Source organism: Rhinolophus ferrumequinum, chromosome 4 (genome assembly GCF_004115265.2).
Source record: "Rhinolophus ferrumequinum isolate MPI-CBG mRhiFer1 chromosome 4, mRhiFer1_v1.p, whole genome shotgun sequence".
Taxonomy (NCBI): Eukaryota; Metazoa; Chordata; class Mammalia; order Chiroptera; family Rhinolophidae; genus Rhinolophus; species Rhinolophus ferrumequinum.
In genome coordinates, this window is record NC_046287.1 from 57677026 (window position 1) to 57701227 (window position 24202).

General features: G+C 38.8%; 1 protein-coding gene and 1 long non-coding RNA gene across 10 annotated transcripts in view; one reads left to right on the forward strand and one right to left on the reverse strand.

Moving 5' to 3' along the window:
• Positions 1-1680: 1680 nt before the first annotated feature.
• On the reverse strand, positions 1681-24180 carry LOC117021296 (uncharacterized). Of its 7 annotated transcripts, none has more exons than XR_004422830.1 (6): positions 24072-24180; positions 15423-15530; positions 6263-6360; positions 5575-5679; positions 3226-3284; positions 1681-2680 (listed from the first exon to the last, which is right to left on the reverse strand). It is a non-coding gene; the product is annotated as an uncharacterized LOC117021296 (long non-coding RNA). The 7 variants fall into 7 exon arrangements; XR_004422829.1 differs by lacking the exon at positions 24072-24180 and adding an exon at positions 22960-23079; XR_004422831.1 differs by lacking the exon at positions 24072-24180 and adding an exon at positions 22197-22232.
• Positions 23153-24202, forward strand: part of INTS10 (integrator complex subunit 10) — a 30399-nt gene continuing 29349 nt past the window's right edge. For 2 of the 3 annotated variants that reach the window (XM_033104218.1, XM_033104219.1), the window contains exon 1: positions 23366-23625. In XM_033104218.1, coding sequence (XP_032960109.1) covers positions 23497-23625 — 129 coding nt within the window. In that variant the 5' untranslated portion in view covers positions 23366-23496. Of the gene's footprint in view, positions 23626-24202 lie in introns of all 3 variants that reach the window. The other variant, XM_033104217.1, reaches the window with a different exon arrangement.

Here is a 24202-nt window from a genome sequence, read left to right on the forward strand (position 1 = left end):
CAAGTCCTTAGTTTCTTCATCTGTAAAATGGGGTTAGCGTTACCTGTTCTGCACCACCTTCTTTCTCTGCCTTGTCCCTCCCCACACATCATTGGCAAGTAAATGCCTGAGCAGAACTCAGGCTCTCAAATGAAAACAAGAAATGGATAATCTTATTTTTTTACTATAATTCATATTTAATACACATCTTAAAAGATATATAGTACTTTTTTTAGATTTTGGGGGGGCGGAAAAAACATTTTTCCCAGGGATGCACACATAAATTTTTCTGTGTTTGTATGACGGAAAAATCCAGTCTTATGGAAGTATAACACCTATCTTTATGTAACACTTTTTAAATATAACATTAAGTGATACACAAATCAATAGAACAAGAAACCCCATATTTTATAAGTATACTTTATACTTCAGAATTTAAAACATGATAATGGAGGCCCTGCAAATCATTGGGGAAGACCAAGATTATGGGGACACTTAGTTCGCAATTTGGAGAAAAAATGCATTTGGATCATCATCTCACTATATATATATGCATTTTTTGCATTTATATGCATATACACATATACACACTAAGTTCTTGAAAAAACAAATTACATTTAGATCATCACTCTACACTATATCCCAAAAGAAAAACCATAATAAAAACTAGCAGAATAAAGAAACTTAGTATTTACAGAGTCTTTAAATGAAGTCTTTTTTAAGCTGAAAAGATTTTTTTCCTAAAGCACAATAGAAAAGATCAGCAAATTCAACTGCAACAGTAACAAAAGCAAAATTAAATGCTAACAAAAAGAAATATATTTATTATATATATATAATATATATGTAACAAGAAATATATATTATATATATATATAAAACAAACCGAAATATACACGTGTGTGTGTGTGTGTGTGTGTGTGTGTGTACACATTTCTAGCAAGTACAAAAGACAGAGGGGAATATCTTTGCTTCGTAAAGAACTCATATCAAACTCATTTCCTCTCATCACCACAACTACCACCGAAAAAGTTTAGCTCCTAAATCTTAAAGGAAGGTCTGGAGATACACATACCAAACCAGTCCTGAGGGAGTAAGATTGAGGAGATGTAGTGAAGGAGGGGAGTTTCTGTTTTTATATGTATCTTCTATCATCTTAATTTTACAATAAGTGTATATTACTCTTGGTATTTTAAAAAAATACATTTTTAAGATAAAATGCAACATCACAACAAAGAAGTAAATAATTCATAAAAAAGGAAATAATACCAGTAAACATGGGTAAATGATTAAACTCTATCATTACCAAAAAGAAAGTAATTAAATATACATTATCATTTTGTTTCTGTCAAATTAGAAAAGATAGAAAACATAATTCCCAGGGTTGTTATACAATGACAATGATGGCAATATAAATTGGTACAACCCTTTGGTAAAGCAATTTGAAAATACATTCAAGAGCTCTAAAACTATTCATTACCTAGGGTCAGTAATTTCATTTCTGATAGATCCATTCTAAGAAATAATTCATTCTAAGAAATAATCCATCTAAGAAATAATATATAAAAAGCTTTATATGAAAAAGTAGAAGTAATAAATGTCCAACAATATGGAAATGGTTAAATGAATTATGTACATGCATTCAGTGAAGTATTAGACAACCAGTAAAAGGATACTTTAAAAGACTACCTGATAACATACTATCAAAGTGGTATCAAAGAGTATATAGCATCACAGAAAAAATCTTTTATGAAAAATCAGAATTCAAAACTAATTATACACTACAATTATCACTACATAATTTTTTAAATGCCTATATACAGAAGGAAAGAAAGGATCAGAAATTCATGTTTCAAATGTTACCCCCCAAAAATGGTTTTATTTTTATGCATATAAGCTCTTAACACAGGGTTGGCACTTAGAGTGTTAAATAAAGAGTAGCCATTATTAATGCTCTTATAATCATTATTAATGTATTTTTTTATTTAATGAACATGTATTACTTTAAAATAAACACTTACTTTAAAGGATTATTTACTTTAAAATAATCGTTTTGAAAAGCATTAAAAACTAAATATTAGTGGCGGTGACTGGGTAGTGGTAACTGTGGGTAATTTATGTATTGTTTTTTGCTTGTTTTTTTTGAATTTCATAAAAGAAACACATTTTGTTCATATAAATTTTAAAGGGTTTTAATGTTTTTTTGGCTTTTTTAAACACATATATTGAACATGTAGTTTTTACTGAGCTGAATACATTGCTGCCCTTAAATTCACTCGAAGTCAATTATACTGAATCATATTCACTATAATATGTTGATATTGGTCAAGGTAAGGATTCTCGAAAGAGAAATTTACACTTTTTACACTAAACACTTCTGTAAAGTTTTACATTCTTATACTTAACATGTATAAATGTGTTATTAACTGTGTATGTTTCAAAATCATTTAAAAGAAAACTTGAGGAAAAAAATACAACTCCCTGTTCTCAGTCTATAATCAGGGGCACAACATACTCTTGCTAAAAAAAGGAACTACTCGACTAGTAATCTCAAACAGATACACAGATTTTAGGGAAGAGATTACTAGTATTTGGAAGGTAGTTCAGAAAAAGAGAAAAGCCACGTAGCCAGTTATTTCTTCTGTTTGTTGTCTTGGTAACGAAGGCAGCTGTATGAACTGTTTTCTGTTATTTTCCAACCCTGTCAAAGAAAAAAAATTTTCAAATGGGAAAGCAGATGTGCCAAGGGTATAATTAATCACCCTAAAAATGGCCCATTAAAATAATGTCAGTGGACCTAAAGATAAAAATGAATTCAAACAAAAGAATTAGAAAAATATAAGCCTAAAGCCGGAGAGTGTTACACTTTACATGAACCTATATAATGTTACACATCATATGAAAATCACAGTAATATGAAAAATTTTGCAACCGGCCAAAACTCTCTACAGCTGGAAATGAGGAGGCCCAGACAAGCTTACTCAGAAATCAGCCAGAGTGGGAAAAAGCTTTTTGGGGCCAAAATTCCTAATACAAAGAAATAAAACTGCCACTGGTAAAAGCTTCAAAGAGGAAAGAGTATGACTTCATGGGATAAACCCTTCTAAACGGAGTCTGTTTTCAACAGCCATGTGTAAAATGAGAAATTAATTCTACCAGAAGTAACTCAATCAAGAAAACAAACCTTTACATGCAACTAACATTATGGGGCTGTATTAGTGTAAGGACACATCACTAAGCACTTACATGTACGTAGATTTCGAAAACAGGTCAGTGACAGTCCACCACCCAGGTTCCACCAATGCCTGTGAAGTGCAAATGTAAACAAAGACAGATTGCTCTTAGTTGGGTTCAATTTGGGGCTTGTTTCAAGTCAGCCAAACTTGAGGTAACTGAAAATGGTAGCCACTTTTTACTGCACTTTGAGAGTGTAGAAAAGATTAGAAAACTTGTTTTTTACTTTTTTCCCCTCTCTCCATATCGCCCAACACAGATGAATGATTATTCTTTTAGTGACTCAGTATGAGCCTCGCTAGGAAAATGTCAGCGAGAACAGTAATTGAAAGAGAGATGTCCTCAGACTCAGCCAATTAACAGACAAAATGAGCAGCACTATTATCTGGGTAGGCTGGTGATCAACAAAAATCTTCTAGGCCAAAGACGTTTCCAGTAGATAGACCACTATGAACAGTGTGCCACGTAGACACCGAGAGTGTGTTTCTGTGTGTGCTCAGTAAGAGGTGGAAAAGAGGGAGCCAGTGCACACTGCATGCTGCATGGTCTGCCTTCTATTTTAGATCTGTGACAACCCGGTGTTGTTCTGTGATGATTTGTGTGTGCGTTTGCTTTTTTTTTTTTTTTTTTAATCTAAAACCTTTCAAATACATATTTCCAATGTCAAAATTAAAAAAAAAAAATCTTCGACGCCAAAAGTTTCCTGAAAGAAAGGGTTTATTGAGCCATAAGGCAGCCAGAAAAAGCACCAGGTCCTGGGGCAATTGGTCTAAACCACTAGCAGCAGTAAGGCTGGATGAAGAAGACAAGCATGTCTTCCATCCTGGACCTGACAGGGCTCTTTTATGCAGTGGGTTTGGAGGAGAAAGATGTAAGTTGTTTTAAAAGGATTCACATTGGTTTTACACAAAAGGGGAAGGAGAAGGTAAAGCACAGAAAGGTTTGGGATTGGGGCACAGTCCGCAAGAAAGAAGTATTTGCTGCTTTTGGATTGGTTGTGGGCAACAATCCAGAAATTTCAGGCATAAGAAAGATGCGATGGGATCTGGTGGTCGGCTATTCTTTCTAGATAAGAGCTGAAACAGCCATCTGGAAGCTGATTCCAATTTTCCACATACATTCAAGATGTGAGCAGTCTTTTGTTGGTTTCCTCTGTTAACTGATTAATCTCCCTGTCTTTCTCTGATTCTCCGACCCATTGTAATTTAATTTGGGACATCTCAAATTTTTTCTTTTTTCACTAGCTTGAAAAAAATTGTTTTAACTTAAAAAAAGAAAAAAAACCCTCAGATCATCCTAAGAACCATACTTTGTGAGTTACTCTCCACACAGGAAGAAAAAACTTTAAGTTAAATTATAGGCCTTTTCTTCATATTTAAAAATAAAGTTTCCAGTTATTTTTCTTATCACAAAAATAAATTATGCTCATTGGCCTCCCCTCCTAAAAAAGAAGGAGGAGGAAGTTTTGAAGGAAGGGGAGGAGGGCAAAAAAAAATAAAAATAAAAACCAAACCTGATACAAGCAAAAATTGACGAGTAAATGAACACAAGGCCCAATCACCTAGCTACAGCCACTGTGGCCCATCTTGGCATATGTGAGTCCAGATTCTTTTCTTAGCATGTACAAATTTCCCCCCAAACATACTATTTTATAAACTTTTTCTCACTTAAAAATGTATATTGTGTTTTTCGCTTTGCCTTTCTCTTCTTCTCCTTCTCCTTCCCCTATTGAATAATTTGGTCCATGAGTCACTGGATCGTTATGTGGTGCTGAGCAAGACAGGCATGAGTGGGCTGAGTGCCCGGGGTGGGGCGGGGTAGCATCGCCCAGCGGGCAGGAAGGATGTCAGAGTCTCACAGGGTAAAGAGGGGATGGGGGCACGGGGAGTGACATTGGCAGCACCATGTGAAGTGTCAGAAGCCAAGTGGGTGAGGAGGATGGCAGCAAGAGGGACAGCCTGGTGATGCACAGCGGCCGCTGGCAGGGAGTTGGAGCCAGGAGGGTGAGGAGGGCATCTGTGAAGGGGTGGGCAGCAGCGGTGATGGGAGACTGTCTGCATTCATACAGGGGATTAAACTGGTAAATCAATATACTGAGGATAATGGGAACCAGGTTTTTCAGTTAGATAAGGAAGGTACTAATGTGGAAAGGGAGAAGAATAGTGTGAAACTTGTGGTTGTGGATTGAAATTGGAGATATCAGTGTGAATGTATGGTTTTTAACATCCTCATTTATGAATATGTGTGTGTACAAATATGCAAGCTGATGGATGTGTTAACTAGTTGAGAGGACTCCTGTCACAATGTATTTTATATATTATAGACTGTATTGCTTATGAACAACAGAAATTTATTTCTCACAGTTCTGGAGGCTGGAAGACCAAGATCAGGTGCCATCATTCGGTTTCTGGTGAGAGCTCGCTTCCCGGTTGATACACAGCTGTCTTCACCCCTCAAAGGACCCACCTGCAAATACCATCACGTGGGGTATTAGGTTTTAACATAGGAATTTGGGGTGGGGGAGGACACAAACATTCAGTGTATGGCAGATACACAAGGACGTAATTTTATAACAGGATAGTGGTTACTCGTTGGAGGAGGGGGAGAAAGATAAGGATGGGCACATATGAAGGAGGCTCGAGGACACAAAAGTTCTGTGTCTTCACCTGGTAGTTGTTACAAGGATGTTTGCCTCAGAATAACTGACAAAGCTATACATTTGTTTTGTGTGGTCTTGTATATCTGTGTTTTATTTTACAATGAAAAATTTTTTAAACGTCATAAGCAAAATTAAAAGGTAGACGGAGAAAAGTATATATATGGCAGCAAAAGATTAATAGTCTTATTTTATAATAATCTTTTCTAAATTAATAAGGAAAAATATTAACATCTCAATTAAATAATGAAAAAAGGTAATTCATAGACCTACAATAGTCAATAAACATATTTTTAAATGTTCAACCATGCTAATTATCAAAGAAATTCACATTCAACCAAAAATAACAATGTTGATTGCTCAACTTGGAAAAGATTAATAAAATGGCAATACCTAATATCGAAGATGGAGAGAATTTGCATTCTCCTACAATGCTGATGAGAATCTGGTTTGTCATAACTTTTTTGGAGAGCAATTTGGCAACATTTAACCTGAAAAAAAGAAAAAAAGACCTTTAAAATGTATGCACTTTATTTAAATAACTCTACTTTTAAGAATTTAGCCAAAAGAAAGTATCATGAACATTTGAAAATGTATATTTACAAAGATGTTTAGCAAATCCTTATTTATATTTAAAAAAACTAGAAACAACTAAATGTCCAATAATAATGAACATGTTAAATAATCAATTCAATGGAATCTTATGCAGCCATAAAAATAGAATGCAATGGCATTGAAAATGTTTATAAGATATTGTTTTGCAAAAAGCAAATTTAAAAGCAATATCTAGTGTAATACTTGTTTCCTTTTAAACATTTTTATTGTTCAATATAACATACATAAATAATAGTGTACAAAAGAAACAGGTATAGCTGATTTATCGCAAAGTGAGTATCTTATAACCATCACACAGGTCCAGAAATAGAACGATTGAAGCATTCCAGAAGTGTCCTCCTGCCAACTCCCAAGGTTTACTTCCTCCTTTCTCTACAAATAAACCATAATCTGACATAACTGTAATAATTTCCTTACTTCTCTTTATCGTTTTCCCACTGTGTATATACATCAGTAAATGCTGTAGTTTATAGTTTTGTCTGTTTTCAAACTTTATGTAATTGGAATGATACGGTATGTGTACTTTTATGTCCAGCCTCTTCTACTCTCTGTTCTTTTGCATAGTAGTTATTTTTCATTGTTGTATGTTAGAATGGAGAAAGCCTATCTAAATAGCTGCGTGAATATACCATGGTTTATTTATTCATTCTGTTCTTGAAGGATATTTGGGCTATTATGAATAATGTTATTCTGAACATTCTTCTATATGTCTTTTATTGCACAGGAGCACACATTCTGTTGAGTAAATATTTAGGGGTAGAAATGCTAAGTAAAATGATATATGGATCTTCAGTTTTAGTAGGTAATGTCAGTTCTCTAAATTGTAACCAACTGACACTTTCATCAGCAGTGTGAGAGTTTCCATGATTCTACATTCTTAATAATACTGGCTATTGTCAGTCTTCATAAATTTTAATAGTTTTATGGTTATAGAGCAGTATCTTGTGATTTTAATTTGCATTTATTTTCCTTATTTCTAATGATTTATTGACCATTTAGACATAGTCTTTTATTAAGTACCTGTTCTACTCTCTTGCCCATTTTTTCTATTGGATTATTTACCTTTCTTTAAAAGTATAGACTATAAGTAGAAAAAAAATATTTAAAAAAAATGACTGCTTAGATATTTCATCATGGTAATTATAGTTATTTCTGAGTGATGGAATTATGAGTTGTTTACATTATCTTCCTTGCGCTTTTCTAACTTCTTATAATAATTATGTATTATTTTTCAGAACATTAAATATTGCACAATTCTAATGAATAAAAACAATGGATTTTTGAAAAGATACTGTCTAAGGAATAAAGTTTGTATACTTAACTGTTAAATTTATGGGATGTTTAGATGATTTATGGTAGTGATTCACACACTAATCCAAGGTGTTCTACAGCCAAAATTGAGTAATAGTACTCTTTTCCAATTTGCAATGGTTTCATTTATTTTAATGCCTCACAATCAAATTTAACACATCAAGTTTATCAACCTATATACACATCAATGAATTATTAATATGCCAAATAGGATCTAGCAGAAACAAAAGTTATGGAAGTCCATAATTAGGGCAATCAGACTCCTCTATCAAGATGAATTTCTGCTTTCACTCTTATCAGAACTCCTATTAATTCAGCAGCTTCTAAAATAAAAGTATTTGCATCTTGACAAATCACAAGTTAAAAGGTTATAAATTTCTCATACTCTGAAAAATTAATTACAAATATTAATTGAATAATAACTATTCCCAATAGTACACAGCTTAGAAAAGAATTAAAACATGATGCTTGACCTCAAAGAGGTTGCCATGTAATCGGAGAAATAAACAAGCCCTTATGAAAATAACAAAATGCATGAGAATATATAAATGATGTAGGGAGTTAAAGGAAAACAGATTCCCTATAGTAGCACAAAGCCTTAAGGAAATGTGTAATACAAGAGGAACTTTGTATACAAAAGAACACTTTGGGTAAGTGTTCTTTCCTCATTATTGGGGTTGATCACTGTGTCCCGTCACAGAGGCTACCACACAACAATATAAGATTTTTGATCTACAATTTTGCTACGCTCCTACTGTTATTATAGTAGCTGATCAAATGGGTTTCAAGATGGTCTATGAGCTACAGCTCCTCAGGGTCCCAATCCTTTCTCTACTGCGTTGCTGTGCTCAACATCTTCTTTATACACAAAAATATGCTTTTTCTTGGCCAAAATACCAAGTATGCCCTTGCATTGTCGCATCCTGCACGACAAGAGCTATGAGAAGCAAGAAGGGCGGCGCAGGATTAATAAAGACAGTAGCCGAGAATAAAGTGTAAGTGGGGCCAAGGGACTCAAGCCTCAAGGACTGAGCCCCGAATTGGGCCAACGCATAGCTTTTATTAGTTAACAAATGAGGAGGTAAAGCTTGTCATCTCCAAGGTCTATGAATTACTTGCCTGCTGGCTGTTTTCCCGAAAGTCCCCATTGTGCTCCAGCACTTACTGTGCCTTCACACACATGCACAGCCCCCGGAGATGGAGTCATTGTTCTGAAACCATCCATTGAAGGGGAGTGACCGATATCATTTCATCAGGTCTCAGTTTGCTGAGACATCCCCTCAAGGAAGCTTTACAGATATCTTTCCATGGGGCCTCAGTTTGTTGAGGCACTCCCGAGTGAAATCCTGGGAAGAGCTGGGGGAACAAATGGTTCGGCAGCTGTAAGGCAACATTGCATGATCTGGAATATAACTTGGAGAAGCCCTTACAATGTTACTAAAAATTAATTTCCAGCTATCACTCTCAATAATTTTAAATTCCACATAGCAACCTGATGTCAGTTTTTATAACTGTTAAATTAGAATTTGTATGCTGAGATTTTAAAATGAACTAATCCAAAATGTAAGACTAAATAAGCCTGGGTTGTCAGTGATGATGGCTGGGTAGAAAGTGCCAGGAATTTCTCTCTCCATCTGGACAACATTATATTGGCAAAATCTGTCATATGTAATTATTTTAGAATTCTGTAGTCTATTTAAAGTAGCTTCCAGGGGAAGCTGTGCCTGGTAAATTGCAGTCAATTTTGATGAAGTTCAGCCTAGTGCAGGTAGTGACTCCTCATCCTCCCACTCCCCAGCGCATGGAAGGCAACTGCATCAGTGTGTTCCTAGACTGCTTGCAGGAGCCAGAGTGGCAATAAGGACTTTGTCCTCCAAACATCAGGAATCTTTGTTCTGATCACACATTGCTGCTTCTGATCATGAAGGTGCAGCCACAGAAGCAGGCAGTCACTGTTGAAACTCCCCTCGTTTCATGTTCCTCCAGCTGAAGCAACTTTCAGGGGATCTAAGGAAACAATGGCTATTTTATTCCCTTCATTTTTCCCTTTTGCCCCTTATGGGGACCAGACATTTAAGGATTAGTTATATAGGGGGAAATTTAGAAAGTTACCACTCATGCCCAAAATGCAGGCTCAGAAAATACCTAAGACTTTAAGCTTACATCTCAAGCTGATCCCTGACACAGAGATACCTACACTAAATTTTAAAAAAAGAAAAGAAAGATGAAGGACAACAATCCTAAAATTTGTATGGAACCACAAAAGACTCCAAATAGCCAAAGCAATCTTAACAAAGAAGAACAAAGCTGGAGGCATCACACTTCCTGATTTCAAACCATATTACAAAGCTATAGTAATCAAAACAATATGGTATTGTATAGGATCAAACACATAGGTCAATGGAACAGAATAGAGAGCCCAGAAATAAACCTATGCAGATATGGTCAATTCATTTATGACAAATTTACAATGGAGAAAGAATAGTTTCTTCAATAAATGATGCTGGGAAACTAGAAAGCCACATGCAAATGAATGAAACTGAACCCTATCTTACAACATACACAAAAATGAACTCAAAATATATTAAAGATTTGATCATAAAACCATAAAACTCCTAGAAAATATAGGCAGTAAGCTCCTTGACATAGGTCTTGGTGATGATATTTTGGATTTGACCCCAAAGGAAGAAAAAAGCAAAAATAAACAAATGGAACCATATCAAAGTTTTACACAGCAAAGAAAACCTCAACAAAATGAAAAGTCACCTTGTCGGATGGAAAAAAAATAGTTGCAAATCGTATATCTGATAAAAGGTTAGTATTCAAAATATATAAAGAATTTATACAACTCAATAGCAGAAAAAAACAAACTATAAAAAGCTAGCAAACATATGAAACAACTGTCTTCACACACTGGGCAGTATACAGCATAGGACTTCAATTCTTACAGAAAGAAAGTACACGGTAAGTAAGTTCCAAATCCACCCAGACTTTTTCTCAGGAGGCATTTTCCAAAAATGGGGCCCAAACAGGGACTTGAACAAAGAAAAAGATATTGGAATTCAAAGCAGCTAAGGCAGGTGAGATAGGGGGAGTAGGTTTTTGGAAAGGAAGGAGATGTAGAGAAAGAATCCTAAAAATTTGCATAGGGGTTCCCCTGGAGTCCTTTTACAAATCCTAAGCTATGTATATGAGGGGTGAAGCTCTGAATAGCCTCTCAGAGAAAGGGAAAGTTGAAGAGAAATATCAGGGATTTCACGGTGCTGATGAGACACTGACCCAGCACAAAAGCAAATACATTAGTCAATCTCCTTGCCGTTCAGTTCAGACACCAGAACCCCCAATTTGTAGAAGTAACGACTATGTCCTAGCATTGAGGGCAAAAATTGAATTGATCAACCTTAGAAAAGCCTAGAACTAATCCTTGGTAAGGTCAAAGTGGTCCATGTTAATTTAGATACTTGTGAAAATAAAAGTCAACTCTTTTAAAGAAAAGAAAATAATCCAGAGCCTCTAAAACAAATCAAGTGTCCAGAATACAATAAAAAATTACTAGAAATGAAAAGAAAGACAAATGTGATCTAGAGTAAAAAGCCCATCAATAGAATAGAATTAGTCAATGGAAAGAGACACACAGATGCCTCAAACACAAAGATAATTATATGTAAAAGAATCTAGAGAAAAGGGTAGATACAATGGGTGAAGAAATAAGGAATTTTAGGAGAGTTATAAAAATCTACATATATAGTTTCTACATAGAAACTCTAAAACTGAAAAAGAAACAATATCTGGAATCTAAAGAACACAACAGTAAAAAGGATTAGTGAACTTGAAGATAGTTCTAAAGAAATCATTTAAACTGAAACACAAAGAGTAAAATATTAGGAGAGAAAAAAAAATCAAAGCCTCAATGACCTGTGAGATAGTACCATATGGTCTAATATATGTGTAAATTTCCAGAAGGAAAGAAGACAGAAAATGAAACACAAATAATATTTGAAGAAATTTTTTTATCAAAATTCCAAATTTGATCAAAAAAGACACCCAAAGACAGGAAAGTCAATGAACCACAGCCAGAAACGAAATCACACCTAGAAAGAAATCCACCTACAAAGAAAATCAGACGTAGGCATATCATAGTCAAATTGCTGAAAAATCAAAGATAAAATTTTAAAAACCAAGCAGAAGCAGAGGCTTGAAGAGATATCCGTACTCCACGTTCATAGCAGCATTAAGTGTCCGTCAATGGATGAATCAATAAACAAAATGTGGTACATACATACAATGGAATATTATTGAGCCTTAAAAAGCAAGGAAATTATGACACATGATACAACGTGTATAACCTTGAAGACATCATGCGAAGTGAAATAAGTCAGTCACAAAAATATAAATATTGTATGATTCCATTTATATGAAGTATCTAGAGTAGGGAAATTCATAAAAAGACAAAGTAGAATGTTTGTTGCCAGGGGCTGGGAAGAATGAGATATGGGCTGTTGTTTATCATGTATTGCAAGATGAGAAAGTTTTGGAAATTGGTTATACAATGTGAATATACTTAGCACTAATGAACTGTACACTTAAAATGTTAAAATGGTAAATCCTAAGTTATATGTATTTTACAACAATTAAAATTTTTACTTAAAAAACTTTTAAGAGGCAAAACAAAATTTTAAAAGATATATTACATGCAAATAAACAACAATAAAAATGAAGCTGACTTTTCATTAGAATTAATGAAGACCAGAAGTCAAAATAAGGGCATCATTAAGGTGCCAAAACAAAATAAAAACTATCAGCTATCAACCTAAAATTATACATCGAGTGAAAATATCCCTTAAAAATGAAGGCAAAATAGAGATGTGTTCAGATAAATGGACATTTAAATAATCTGTTGCCTGCAAACTTGCACTATAAAAAATGCTAAAGAAAATTCTCCAGGTTGAAGCAAAATACCATAAAGAAATTTAGATTTGCAAGAAGGAACAAAGAGTACTGGGAATGCTAAATATACTGGTGCAGATAAAAGAGTAATTTTCTTTGTTTCTTAAATTCTTTAAAAATCAAACATTTAAGGAAATAAAAATACTATATCGTAGCAGAGGTAATATAAGTGACAATAATAGCACAAAGCGCAGGAGAAAGGGTAAATGGAATCTGCTGCTTTGTTTTTACAAACTTCAAGAAGTGCTACCATAAACAAAGAAAAAAATGCGATGAAATGTTAGAAGCATTATAAGGGATTTGCACACAAAAGGAGCAAAGCAAAGGACAATCCTCAGTCCCTCATAGTAGATAGTGAAGGGCAGAGGGCTGCTTATTTCTCGTTCTGCACCCTTTCCTGACCTCCATGTTCCAGATGGCTGACCTCTAAGGACTGCATTAGTTGAGTTCCCTTGCCCTCTAGCTTCTGATTAGGTTCATCCAATGGGAGCATCACAGGATCTCAAAAGGACAGAAGGAGAGAGATGTAGAGGGCGACTCTCTCTTCCTGTATCAGTGCAAGAGCTTTGGCAGTGGCTGTACCCCTCTATGACAACAGCTTCTGCTCAAATGCCTCTCCTCCATGACCTCAGCACTCATCCTTCAGGTCAAGGTGGGGTAATCCAGCTGTTGCTGGTTCCTGTGCCCTTCAATATCCTGTGTTGGTTCCCTTAATTCTGTCCACATTGCTGTAAATAGTCCCTTCACTAAATCCTTCAGAAATCCTTTTGAGGGTACCATTTTTTTCTCTTGGGACTCTGCCTGATAGAGTAAATGATATAAAGAATAGCCTCATAAAACAGACTCTAAAGATAAAATTCTGGGTTTCGCATACATGGATCTCCTCGAGGGAACTAGAACACTGGAAATCTATAGCCTGCTGGGCATCAGGATTACTCAAATGATGGCCTACCATGGCATGGGATGGAGTAGAGTGGGGAGAAAAGACTTGGAAAATCATTTGATTACTGTGGCTGTAACAAGTAGATTAGCAGCTTTGAAAACGATGAGCTTGGTGTCTTGAACTTTCAACTCAAGGCCTGCGTTAAAATCAGAAAGCATCTATGATGACTTCCAAGGAATTCGCTCTCTCTTTGCTGCCAGGATTTAATGGCTGAAGATGGGGTGCCTATTCTGCAAGACTCACCCTATTACCCCTCATTGTCTCCAGGCATACAACTAGAGTTACATTTTAGAATGGCAGAGTATTTGCATGGCCTTAGTCTCCCTACAGTGTGTTTATTGTTGTAAGGGGGGAAATGGTTACAGTAAAGTAATCAAACAACACCTTGAATGAGTGATCAAAATAAACATCTCCAAGGAGGGGGCAAATGGACACTGTATCCCTCCAGATGTGATACCCTAGAAGAATGAGAATGCATAATTGGATCAAATAGTGAGGAACGATCAGAGGAGCCCAGAATGAGGAACTTTAAAAAAAAAAGAGGGGAGCTATATTCTTCAAAAATGTCAGTGTCATAAAAGACAAAGAAGAGCTGTGGAAGTATTCCAGACTCAAGAACACTAAATGACAAGTAAATGCAATACCTGATCCAAGACTGGATTCTTTGCTAGAGGGAGAAAATGCTATAAAAGACATTGAGTCAATTTTAAAAATTGGAATAGAAAAAGTAGATTAGATAGAACTTTATTATGGTTAAATTTAGTGAACTTAATAATTGTCCTGTAGCTATGTAAGAGAATATCGGTATTGTTAGAAAACACATACTGAAATATTTATGAGTAAAGGGTCATGACATATACAGTTTACTCTCAAATTATATAGTAAAAATACTTATTATACATATATATACACACACACACACACAGACACACACATACATACATATTGAGAGAGAGAATCCAAGCAAATGAAACAATAAGTGAATCTGGGTAAAGGGTATGCATTTAGCTTGCTGGGGCTTCTGTAACAAAGTACTACAAACTAGGTGGCTTAAGCAACAGAAATTTATTGTCTCACAGTTCTGGTGAAGAAGTCCAAAATCAAGGCGTCAGCAGGGTTGGTTCCTTCTGAGGGCTGCGAGGGAGAATCTGTTCCAGGCCATTCTCCTGGCTTCTGGGGTTTACTGGCAATCTTTGGTGTTCCCTGACTTATAGATATATCACTCTGACCTCTGCCTTCATGTTCACATGGCTTCTCTGTGTGCTGCTGTCTCTGTGTCTGTACTTCCCCCTTGAACAAGGACACCAGTCATTACGTTAGAGCCCCCACTACGGACCTCATTTTAACTCGATTACCTCTGTGAAGCCCTTATTGCCAAATACGGTCACATTCCAGGTACTGGGGGTTAGGCAATATACCTGTTTTGGGGGAATACATTTCAACCCATAATAGGTATTTGAATAATGTTTATACTCTTTTTAGTCTTGTAACTTTTCTGTGAGTTTGAAATTATTTCCAAGTAAAACTTTTTTTTTTTTTTTAAGGAAAAGAAATTCCTGTATGGTCCAGAGTGAGTTACAAAAACTACTCCAAGAAGAGATAAAGAGTATCCCAAAAGAGTTGCAGGATTCTGCCAATTCACATCGACAAGATCCTCAGAATGGATAATGAGGGCATTGACCAAATAGGGCAAATTATAAAATTAGATAAGGCCACATTTATCATGAGTGCACTTACCAAGAACTCAAGATTCAAAGTGTCCAGTGGCGATCTGGGAACTGCCTTTCAAATGGGCGTGCTTTCACTCCAGCAGGCTGTATCAGAGGCTCCATACAGCATCCTCGTCTGTCACAGACAGTTTGAATTCTGTTACAATAGTTGCAGACCCCTCTTTTGCTTTGGCCCTGAAATGGCTGTTAGAATACTGCATGGCTCTAACAGTTTGCTTGTATAGCTGACTGAAGCCTGTCCAAAGATGGCCTAGACTGAGATGCTGGCATTTTTCTAGCACATGTTAGAGAAAGGAGTGTGATGGCTTCCGGAGATGGGAAGGTTGGAATGTTGGAATGAACTCAGTATGTGCAGCCTGCCCAGCCAATCCCTGCCTTACGACCCAGGAGCGCACCGAGATGCATTAGGGAAGAGAGCACCAGCATCCATAAAAACCCTTGTGCTGAGCATCCTCAGGAGGGCAAAGATGCTGGTGGGAGGTACTGCCAGAGAACTGGGCTTCCTGATTTCAATGGGAATGAGGGAATCCCTATGAAGTGAAGATTAGGTGGCAGCACTTAACCAGGAAAGACAAAGTAGGCACAATTACCATAAGAAGGCACAAGGACAGAGTGGCAATCAGAGCATTTTGGCTCTCAAGGTCCCTGGAAATGGCTAACTCATCATAAAGTTCCCAGGAATAAAATAGATAGGCAGCCTGGTAAGGTATGGCTTGATCTGTAAAATCAGAGAGAGTCTAAGCCAGGTGAGCAGAATCTGACTGTAAGAAAAGTACTCAATTCCCAGACTCCAGTCAGCTTATAGATCCAGAGTTCCAGTGTTGGGGGCCAGATCCCTTTAAAAAAGGACTCTGCAAGTCAGTCACAATTTTGTATCATAAATCTTCCTTAATGCTTTCTGCAGAGGGACCTGCAGCCATTTACCAGGGCGAGTGGGCACAGGGAAAAGGAAATCCAGACTTCCCAGAGTTATTACACACTGACTCTGAATTAACGTTGACTCCTGAGGGTCCCCAGGAACCCCATTGGTCCACTGGTCAGGTGATAAGTGGTATATTGATCCAATGAGAATAATGTATCGCACAGTGTGTCTGACACACTTCACAGGAAATGATGTATCATTATTCTCCCACACATGCTTAGCAACCAGAAGAGAGAATCCTCATATTGGTTCCCTGACTAATGGAGTAGGAGCCATTGTGTAGGAAGGGTAGAGTGAGAGACTCTGGAACTACTCTATCTTGTCAAAACAGTAAACAAAATCAACACTGTAGCCTCAAGGAGAATTGCAGAAATTAATGCCACTACCACATATTTGAAATATGTTGGCACGGAGAAGTGGGTGACCACCAAATGACAAGCTGTACTCAGGGGCAGCCTGAAAACACAATGAGGGAAAAGTCTCCAGTAGGTAGAACTTTGGGAGTTCATCTGATGGTCCACTCTGGAAAGAGAGTCTGAGGTATAAATCTCTACTGATATAGGAAATGGCTAATAGACTGTCTGACAGGTCAGGGACTTGGAAAGAACAAAATTGGAAGATTGGTGACAAACAGGTCTAAGAGAAAAATATGTGGACTCTAAGAATGGGTGCAAAGTGTAAAGGCAGTTGTGTTCTATGTAAATACTCCCCAGAGGACACAGCAAGAACACTCAATAATCAGATAGAAACAAGATGATTCCTCCTGTGAATGTCAGTCAGTCTCTTTCCCGAGCCATCTGGTGTTTGCTCAATGGATCCATGGAAAAAGTAGCCATGGCGGCAAGAATGCTATGCGTGGGCTCAACATCACCTTCTCCTCACCAAGGATAATGGGACTAGAGCTACCACTGAATGCCCAAACAACAATGGCAGAAGCCAAAACAATACTCCCAGTATGGCACCATTCTCACGGGGACCAGTCAGCTACCTGGTGGAAAGTTGATTACAGTGGAACTTTTCACATCATGGAGGTGGGAGTGATTTGTCCTCCTGGGAATTCATTCTGTTACAGATTCAGATTTGCCTCCGTAACACTTCTGCCTACTCTATTATTCATTCATTTACAAAACACCTTATTTATTACCATTGTATCCCATACGATACCACTTCAGACCCAAGAACTCATTCTACGGCAAATGAAATACAGCAGAGGGAACAGGCCCAAAGCATTCACTGGTCTTACCCTGCTCCGTAATAGACGGGTGGAATAGGGTCAACTGGAGGCTTAGTTAGGGTATCAGCTAAACCACACGCTGTGAGGTAGGGGTGGGTACTGCCCTACAGACACATTATATGCTTTAAAGTAACCAAAGATAAGAGGAGGGAGTGGCCTCTCAAATTATACCTAATAATCCACTAATGGAGTTTTTCTTACCTGCCCCTCAGTCTTGTGCTCTGAGAATGTAGAGGTCCTAATTCCCAAGGGAGAAGGGTTTCTACCAGGAAACACAATCATGTTCCTACTGAGTTGGAAGCAAGACTGCCACGTGAACATTTGGGACTCCTTATACCACTGAACCAATAGGCAGAAAAGAAAGGGGGTAACTTTATTAGCCAATGTTTGAACCTAATTACCAAGGGAAAATAGTAGCTGCTATACAGATGAGGCAAAGTGACGATGTCCGGAATCCAGAGGATTCATGAGATACCCCTTGTTACTCCCATTCCAACAATAATCACTGTGTTAGGTTGGGTTACCTAGAAGTACCTGAGACAGGGATTTGGGATCACACGATTTATTGAGGAAGTGCCCTTTAAGAAAAACCTATGAAGGGGGGAAGTAGGGAAAGGAAGGGGAAAGAGCCGAGCATGGATATAGTCTCAGACCAATCTAGCTCTAGCACATAAACTCTACTGTAGAATTGCCCCTCTCCAGGCAAGGGCACTAACTTTTTGTGCCCTAGTCACTCCTTTGGGATTTGCTAACTTCTCAAGGAAGCTGAAGGCATTTCTCTAGAGAAGGGGGCAGCTGTGAGCAGTTAGCAGCCAGTACTCACACAGTAGAAGACAGGTGTGACTCCTGGTAAAGGGGATCTGTGCAGGACACACCACATCTACTATAATCAATGGGAAACCCAATAAAAAGCATGTAGAAGTAGAAGTAGTAGAACCAGTGGAAGAAGAACGAAAACTGTAGATGTGGGAATTGATAAGGCAGATTCTCTGAGGAAGCCAACAGTATGGGATTTTGAGCACAGGGGAAGATTTTGGCCTTGAACAAAAGGGACCCTTTATCCTCTGAAACTAGAGGGAAAGAAATTTGCGTAAAATTAGAAACTTCATGCAAATCTGTCAGCAAAGGATGAAGAAATTCAAAATTCACTTAAATTTTATTGATAGCCTACTATGTAATACACATGTGGCATATCTTAGGGGCTGGGAAAGGAACAGTATAAAAGACAGATCCCTGATCTGATGGAGGTTTGTATCTGGTAAGTCGTCATTATAAGAGTATAAAGGACCATGGAACAGAGAAGGGTTGGGGCCAGGAAGATTTTCATAAGAAAGTGTTATCTGAGAAGCAAAGAATTAGCCCCTTGGCAGTGGGGAGTGCTCTCAGCGGAGTAGAATTGATGGTACACATGAGTGTGTGGAGATGACAGAGAACGCACCACATGAAGAATTGAAAGAAGTTCTGGGTCAGGGGTGGTAGCAAAAGGTAAGGCAGAGGGTAGCTACACACCATATACCAGCCCAATTGGAAACCACAAAAGGGTTTTAAGAATACATACATGACCAGGCGTTTGGTCTTGAAACATAAAATAGGGCCATGGTGTCCAGAATTGAAGGTGTTTAAGGCTTACCTCAATTTTAGTAAAAGGAAAAGTCATCGGCTCAAGGTGAAGAGAGTTTGAGCACTTGAGGAAAATGACCAAATACAGTTGACCCGTGAAGGGGTTTGAACTGCCCTGGTCCACTTATACGTGGATTTTTTTCAATAAATACAGTCAGTTCGTCGCATCCGTAGATTCAACCTTGGATCAAAAACAGTATTTTCGTATTACCAACCACAGATTCCCAATCATGGATTGAAAATACTGTTTTCAACCTGCAGTTAGTTGAATCTGCAGATATAAAGGGCTAATTGTAGTTAAGTTTTGGGGGAATCAAAAGTTATAGCTGAGGGGCCAGCCCGGTGGCTCAGGCAGTTGGAGCTCCATGCTCCTAACTCCGAAGGCTGCCGGTTCGATTCCCACATGGGCCAGTGAGCTCTCAACCACGAGGTTGCCAGTTCAATTCCTCGAGTCCTGCAAGGGATGGTGAGCAGTGCCCCCTGCAACTAAAAATTGAACACGGCACCTTATGCTGAGCTGCGGCTGAGCTCCCGGATGGCTGGAGTTGGTTGGACCGCGTCCTCTCAACCACAACATTGCCGGTTTGACTCCCACAAGGGATGGTGGGCTGCGCCCCCTGCAACTAGCAACGGTAACTGGACCTGGAGCTGAGCTGCGCCTTCCACAACTAAGATTGAAAGGACAACAACTTGATTTGGAAGAAAGTCCTGGAAGTACACACTGTTCCCCAATAAAGTCCTGTTCCCCTTCCCCAATAAAAATTTAAAAAATTAAAAAAATAAAGTTATAGCTGATTTTCCAACTCGGCAGGGGTCAGCATCCCTAACCCACACATTGTTCAAGAGTCAACTGTAGTTGGTGAAAGAATGAGAGGTGGAGTAGTTGAGAGCATCCTCCCCCCAACAAATTGATACTAAAACCTGGAACTTGCCACTGCATCAATCTGCACACGTTCTATTATCCTACAGAACTTAGCCTCCTGGATAACCTGGAACAATCAGATACAGGTTCAGTAATTTGAAGAGTAAATACAGTGATAGGAGAAGAATGCAAAGACATTGAACATGATGAGTGTCCAAGCACAGACTTTAGTGTGAGCAGGAAAGGAGTTAAGCCCAGGAGAAGGCAGATAACACTAGGAGAAAAATGTAGGAAAGCAAGGGAATAAAGGTCTATAAAGCTGAAATTAGGGAGAAATGAGGAAACTGCTGAAAAGAACCAACTAGTGCGTTGAGGGCAAGAAAATTAAGAGATTTATGTTTATTGAGCTTTAAAATGGAAGGTTTTGAAATGGAAGGTAAAAAGCAATATAGTGTTTAATACACATCACCAAACTGAGTTCAAAGACCTTGAGGAGGGATACTGGATCCTGGGCATCTTACATGACTCAGAAGTTGCTGTGGAGAAGGTAAACCAGGTGCCCAGATTCTCAATGAGGCTTCAAGATCACAGCAAGGTGGCCAAAAGATGTAAATTCACTTGGTGTGGTACCTCCTGGATGAAAAAACATCCAGCCTAAGAGAAATCTTAAAGAGTTTATTTGAGTCAAATCTGACAATGGCTGGGAAGCAAAATATCAACAGATTGACAAAATGCTCTGGAAAATGGTGGTTTTGCAACTTATTTCATTTCATTTCAAATATTGCAATGTATTTCATACATTAGAATGAAAGGAAGAGGGTTACGCAAAATCCACTGGGGGTGGGAGGAAGCAATCTCTGAGATTGGATAAAAAGTAAATTGGAGAGACAGATACTTCTTTTACATTGGCGGGTACAGGACAGTTAATAGTTAGCATTTTACAGCACATAGAGATGGTAATCGGGATAAGAACAACCAGGGATTCTGTAGGTTCCTGCTCTGGTGTGGTGGGTTGTGAGGGTATGGAAAAAGGGATTACTCTGACATTCCAAGGGTATGTTATTTTAGATGCAAAAAGACAATAGACAGGCTCAATTAAGGTAAACATTGACCTTTGTCAAGGAAGCTACAGGCCAAGGATGTGACTCCTGGCCACCACCCACTTTTAGTTAGGAATTTTTATATTCAGACCATCCTATGTGGTTACTTTCAGTCTCTGAGTTTGTAGGGTCTGCCATGCAGGCCTTCCCTGAGCTTGTCAGGTTTACTATGTGGTCCCTTTCATCCACACTCCTTTCTGTACTTTGGGATGCCAGCATGACACCCTAAGAGAAATGTTTAGCTGGAGACGTTTCCAAATTAAGAAGTTGGGTAGAAAATAGCCACAAATCTTATATTGCATTCTGGCAAAAAGTCAGAAGCAATCTTAACTGATTGGTATCTAAAGTAAATATAGAGTTCCCCTATTTAGCTCCTAAATTTAAAATTTTAATTTACAATGGCTATCTAATAGAACACTAAAGAACCGAAGACTCAGGAATAAGTGTACAGTTTTCTTTTGATAATTCTAGACCCAAAACATAATGTTTAATGACCAAATCAATCATTTTTGTCATTTGAAAATCCCTATGTAAACTAAGTACGTTAAAAATCAGTGAAATAATGAAAAAAAACATTTAAGCCAGCAATGTTTTTATGACCTACACTTTCTAAGAGTTAAAAAAACTCTTTAAATGCGATTAAATTCGATTTTCTATCTTCTTTTCTACAGAGCCAAAAGAATTTTATCACTGAGCAATCCTGGCCTACAAAGTGATCACAAAATGAGGCTATGCCTGTGCGTAATCAGAGGATATTAAACAGCACCTTTCGAACTACAATGCTCCCTTGAGTGCAAACAGTCACTGCAGCACAGAATGACTGAGGTTAGCGAACCCGTGACTCTTACCTAAAGATATCATTGAGCATACTAATGAAACAAAATCAAATTAAAAAAAAAGCTGAGTAAAAGGGAAGATATTTAAAGGTATCTTTTTTAGAATGGTATAAGCAAAACAGCAAAATAAAAGAGCTCAGACATTCATAATTTGATAGCATTGGTACTTTACAGTGTTCCTTTGTGCCTGCCCTTTTTGGTACTTACATCTAAAGCTAGCACAGTATCTTTAAGAATGTTTACTTATAAATTATTAGAGCTATATATTATACTTTACATATAACCATAGAAATAGTGTATATTCATATTTATTTAAAATATTTACATTTCATGTATATAAGTACATAGTACGTATTTTTATGAGCAAATCAGCTTTGAATCCTTAATCTCTTAGTTTTAAATCGAAGATATCAGCGGTAATGGAACTTGCTAAAATTTTTGTTTCCAGAACTTAGACTGAAAACACTAATGAACTATACAGAACCCACATTTTGGTACATTCCTATTAGGCAAATAAATACTGCTTCCTCTGGCTCTTAAGTGCAGCCTCCCTTCAGAGCGGAAGGAAATTATTTTGTTTTCCTTCCCTAAGTGTAAAAAAAAAATCGAGTTTTTGTGAAAATGTCATTGATTCTGGTTGGAAGAGATTCTTAAAACAGCGTATTTTTTCTGTAGGTCACATGTCCATAACATTGTAAATCCTTTCCTGGGACAGGGACAATCATCTCTGTAGCTCCCACAGGATGCAACAAAGCACTTTTCAAGTACTAATTACTGCAATTGCTCAATGTGCCTGCTAAAAAAAACCCTGCGAATAAAGGCGTATCAACAATAAAATGTGGACGTACTTAGGAAAGACAAAAGCCACCAGACCAAACACTAGGCATCACTATTCCCCTCTGTGTGGAACACCGTACCCAAGCCCCAAACTTATCTCCCAAGTCTATTCCCAAGGGGAAAGTCCTTCAACCTGGCAGGGGCCGAGGGAGCTCCTCCTCGCCGCCTCCCGGACTGCTCTCTGCCTTTTCCTCTCAAACTTCTTCCCGTCCTGATCCTGGGCCCCAGGCCCTCGGGGATACCCCGGGACCGCCCATCCCCCGGTACTGCCAGTCTACCCCGCGCCATCCGAAAGCTGGCGCAGAGAGGCTACGAGCCCAGGGCAAAGTAGCCCAGCAACGGCAGGCTCCCGCACATGCTCCCTGGCTTGACCAGGTCTGGGCGAAACCCGCAGGAGTGAGAATCCACTTGTCCACATTTTGGAGGTCACCTGGAAGAGTCAGTACAAATATACTAGCTCCGCAGAGGAGGAAGGGACCTGAAGGTAACTGAGAGCCGACGGGAGGAGGCTTCTCACAAAACCCGGAAAACCTTTCCGGATCCACTCCGATGGCGTCCTCGCGACCCCGGACATGCGCATTAGCCTCCCTGGCGGTGGCGGCGGTTGGCAGCGTCTCCGGAGCCGGAAGATTCGGCCACTTCAGGCCGGCGGCCCAACACCTCGTGGGCCATGTCGGCCCAGGGTGACTGTGAGTTCCTAGTGCAGCGAGCCCGGGAGCTGGTGCAGCAGGACCTGTGGGCAGCCAAGGCTTGGCTGATCACGGCCCGCAGCCTCTACCCCGCCGACTTCAACATCCAGGTGAGGTCAGGCCGTGCGTGCGGCCGCCTGCGTGGAGGTGTGATCCTCTAGCCGCGCCTGGCTGCCGGGGTCGATCGCCTCCTGCCGGCCCGCCCCCTTCTCCCTCTCCTTTCCCGGTTCTCTCTCCACACACCCCCCCCACACACACTCCCACCCCCTTCTCCTACACTTTTCACAAGCCTTCCCGCAAGGCCAGCACCTGGAGCTGGAGGTCGGGTCTGGTAGGAGGCGTGGGGTGTGTTATGCAGCTGTGTGGCCACGACAGCACATCAGCGCCGCTAGGAAAGGCCACTTGCTCTTTCATTCATCATGATGGCAGCCATTTGTTCAGCGCCTGGTACTTTTGAGACGCTACTCCACTAATCCCAGGAACCGAGCGGTTATAAGTGAGCCCGAGGGTCACACTCCTAAGCCTTGTGGCCCTGTGCCACCAGGTGATGCTTTACCTTCTGGTCCTCCATCCCCCATGGGAGGCGTGGGAGAGCCGAGTGCTCAGGGAAGGCCAACTAGCGACGTGGGCCGCGAGCTTCGAGCAGCCCCAGCGGAGGTTGTGACCCACGGGTCTGATCTGTGTTGC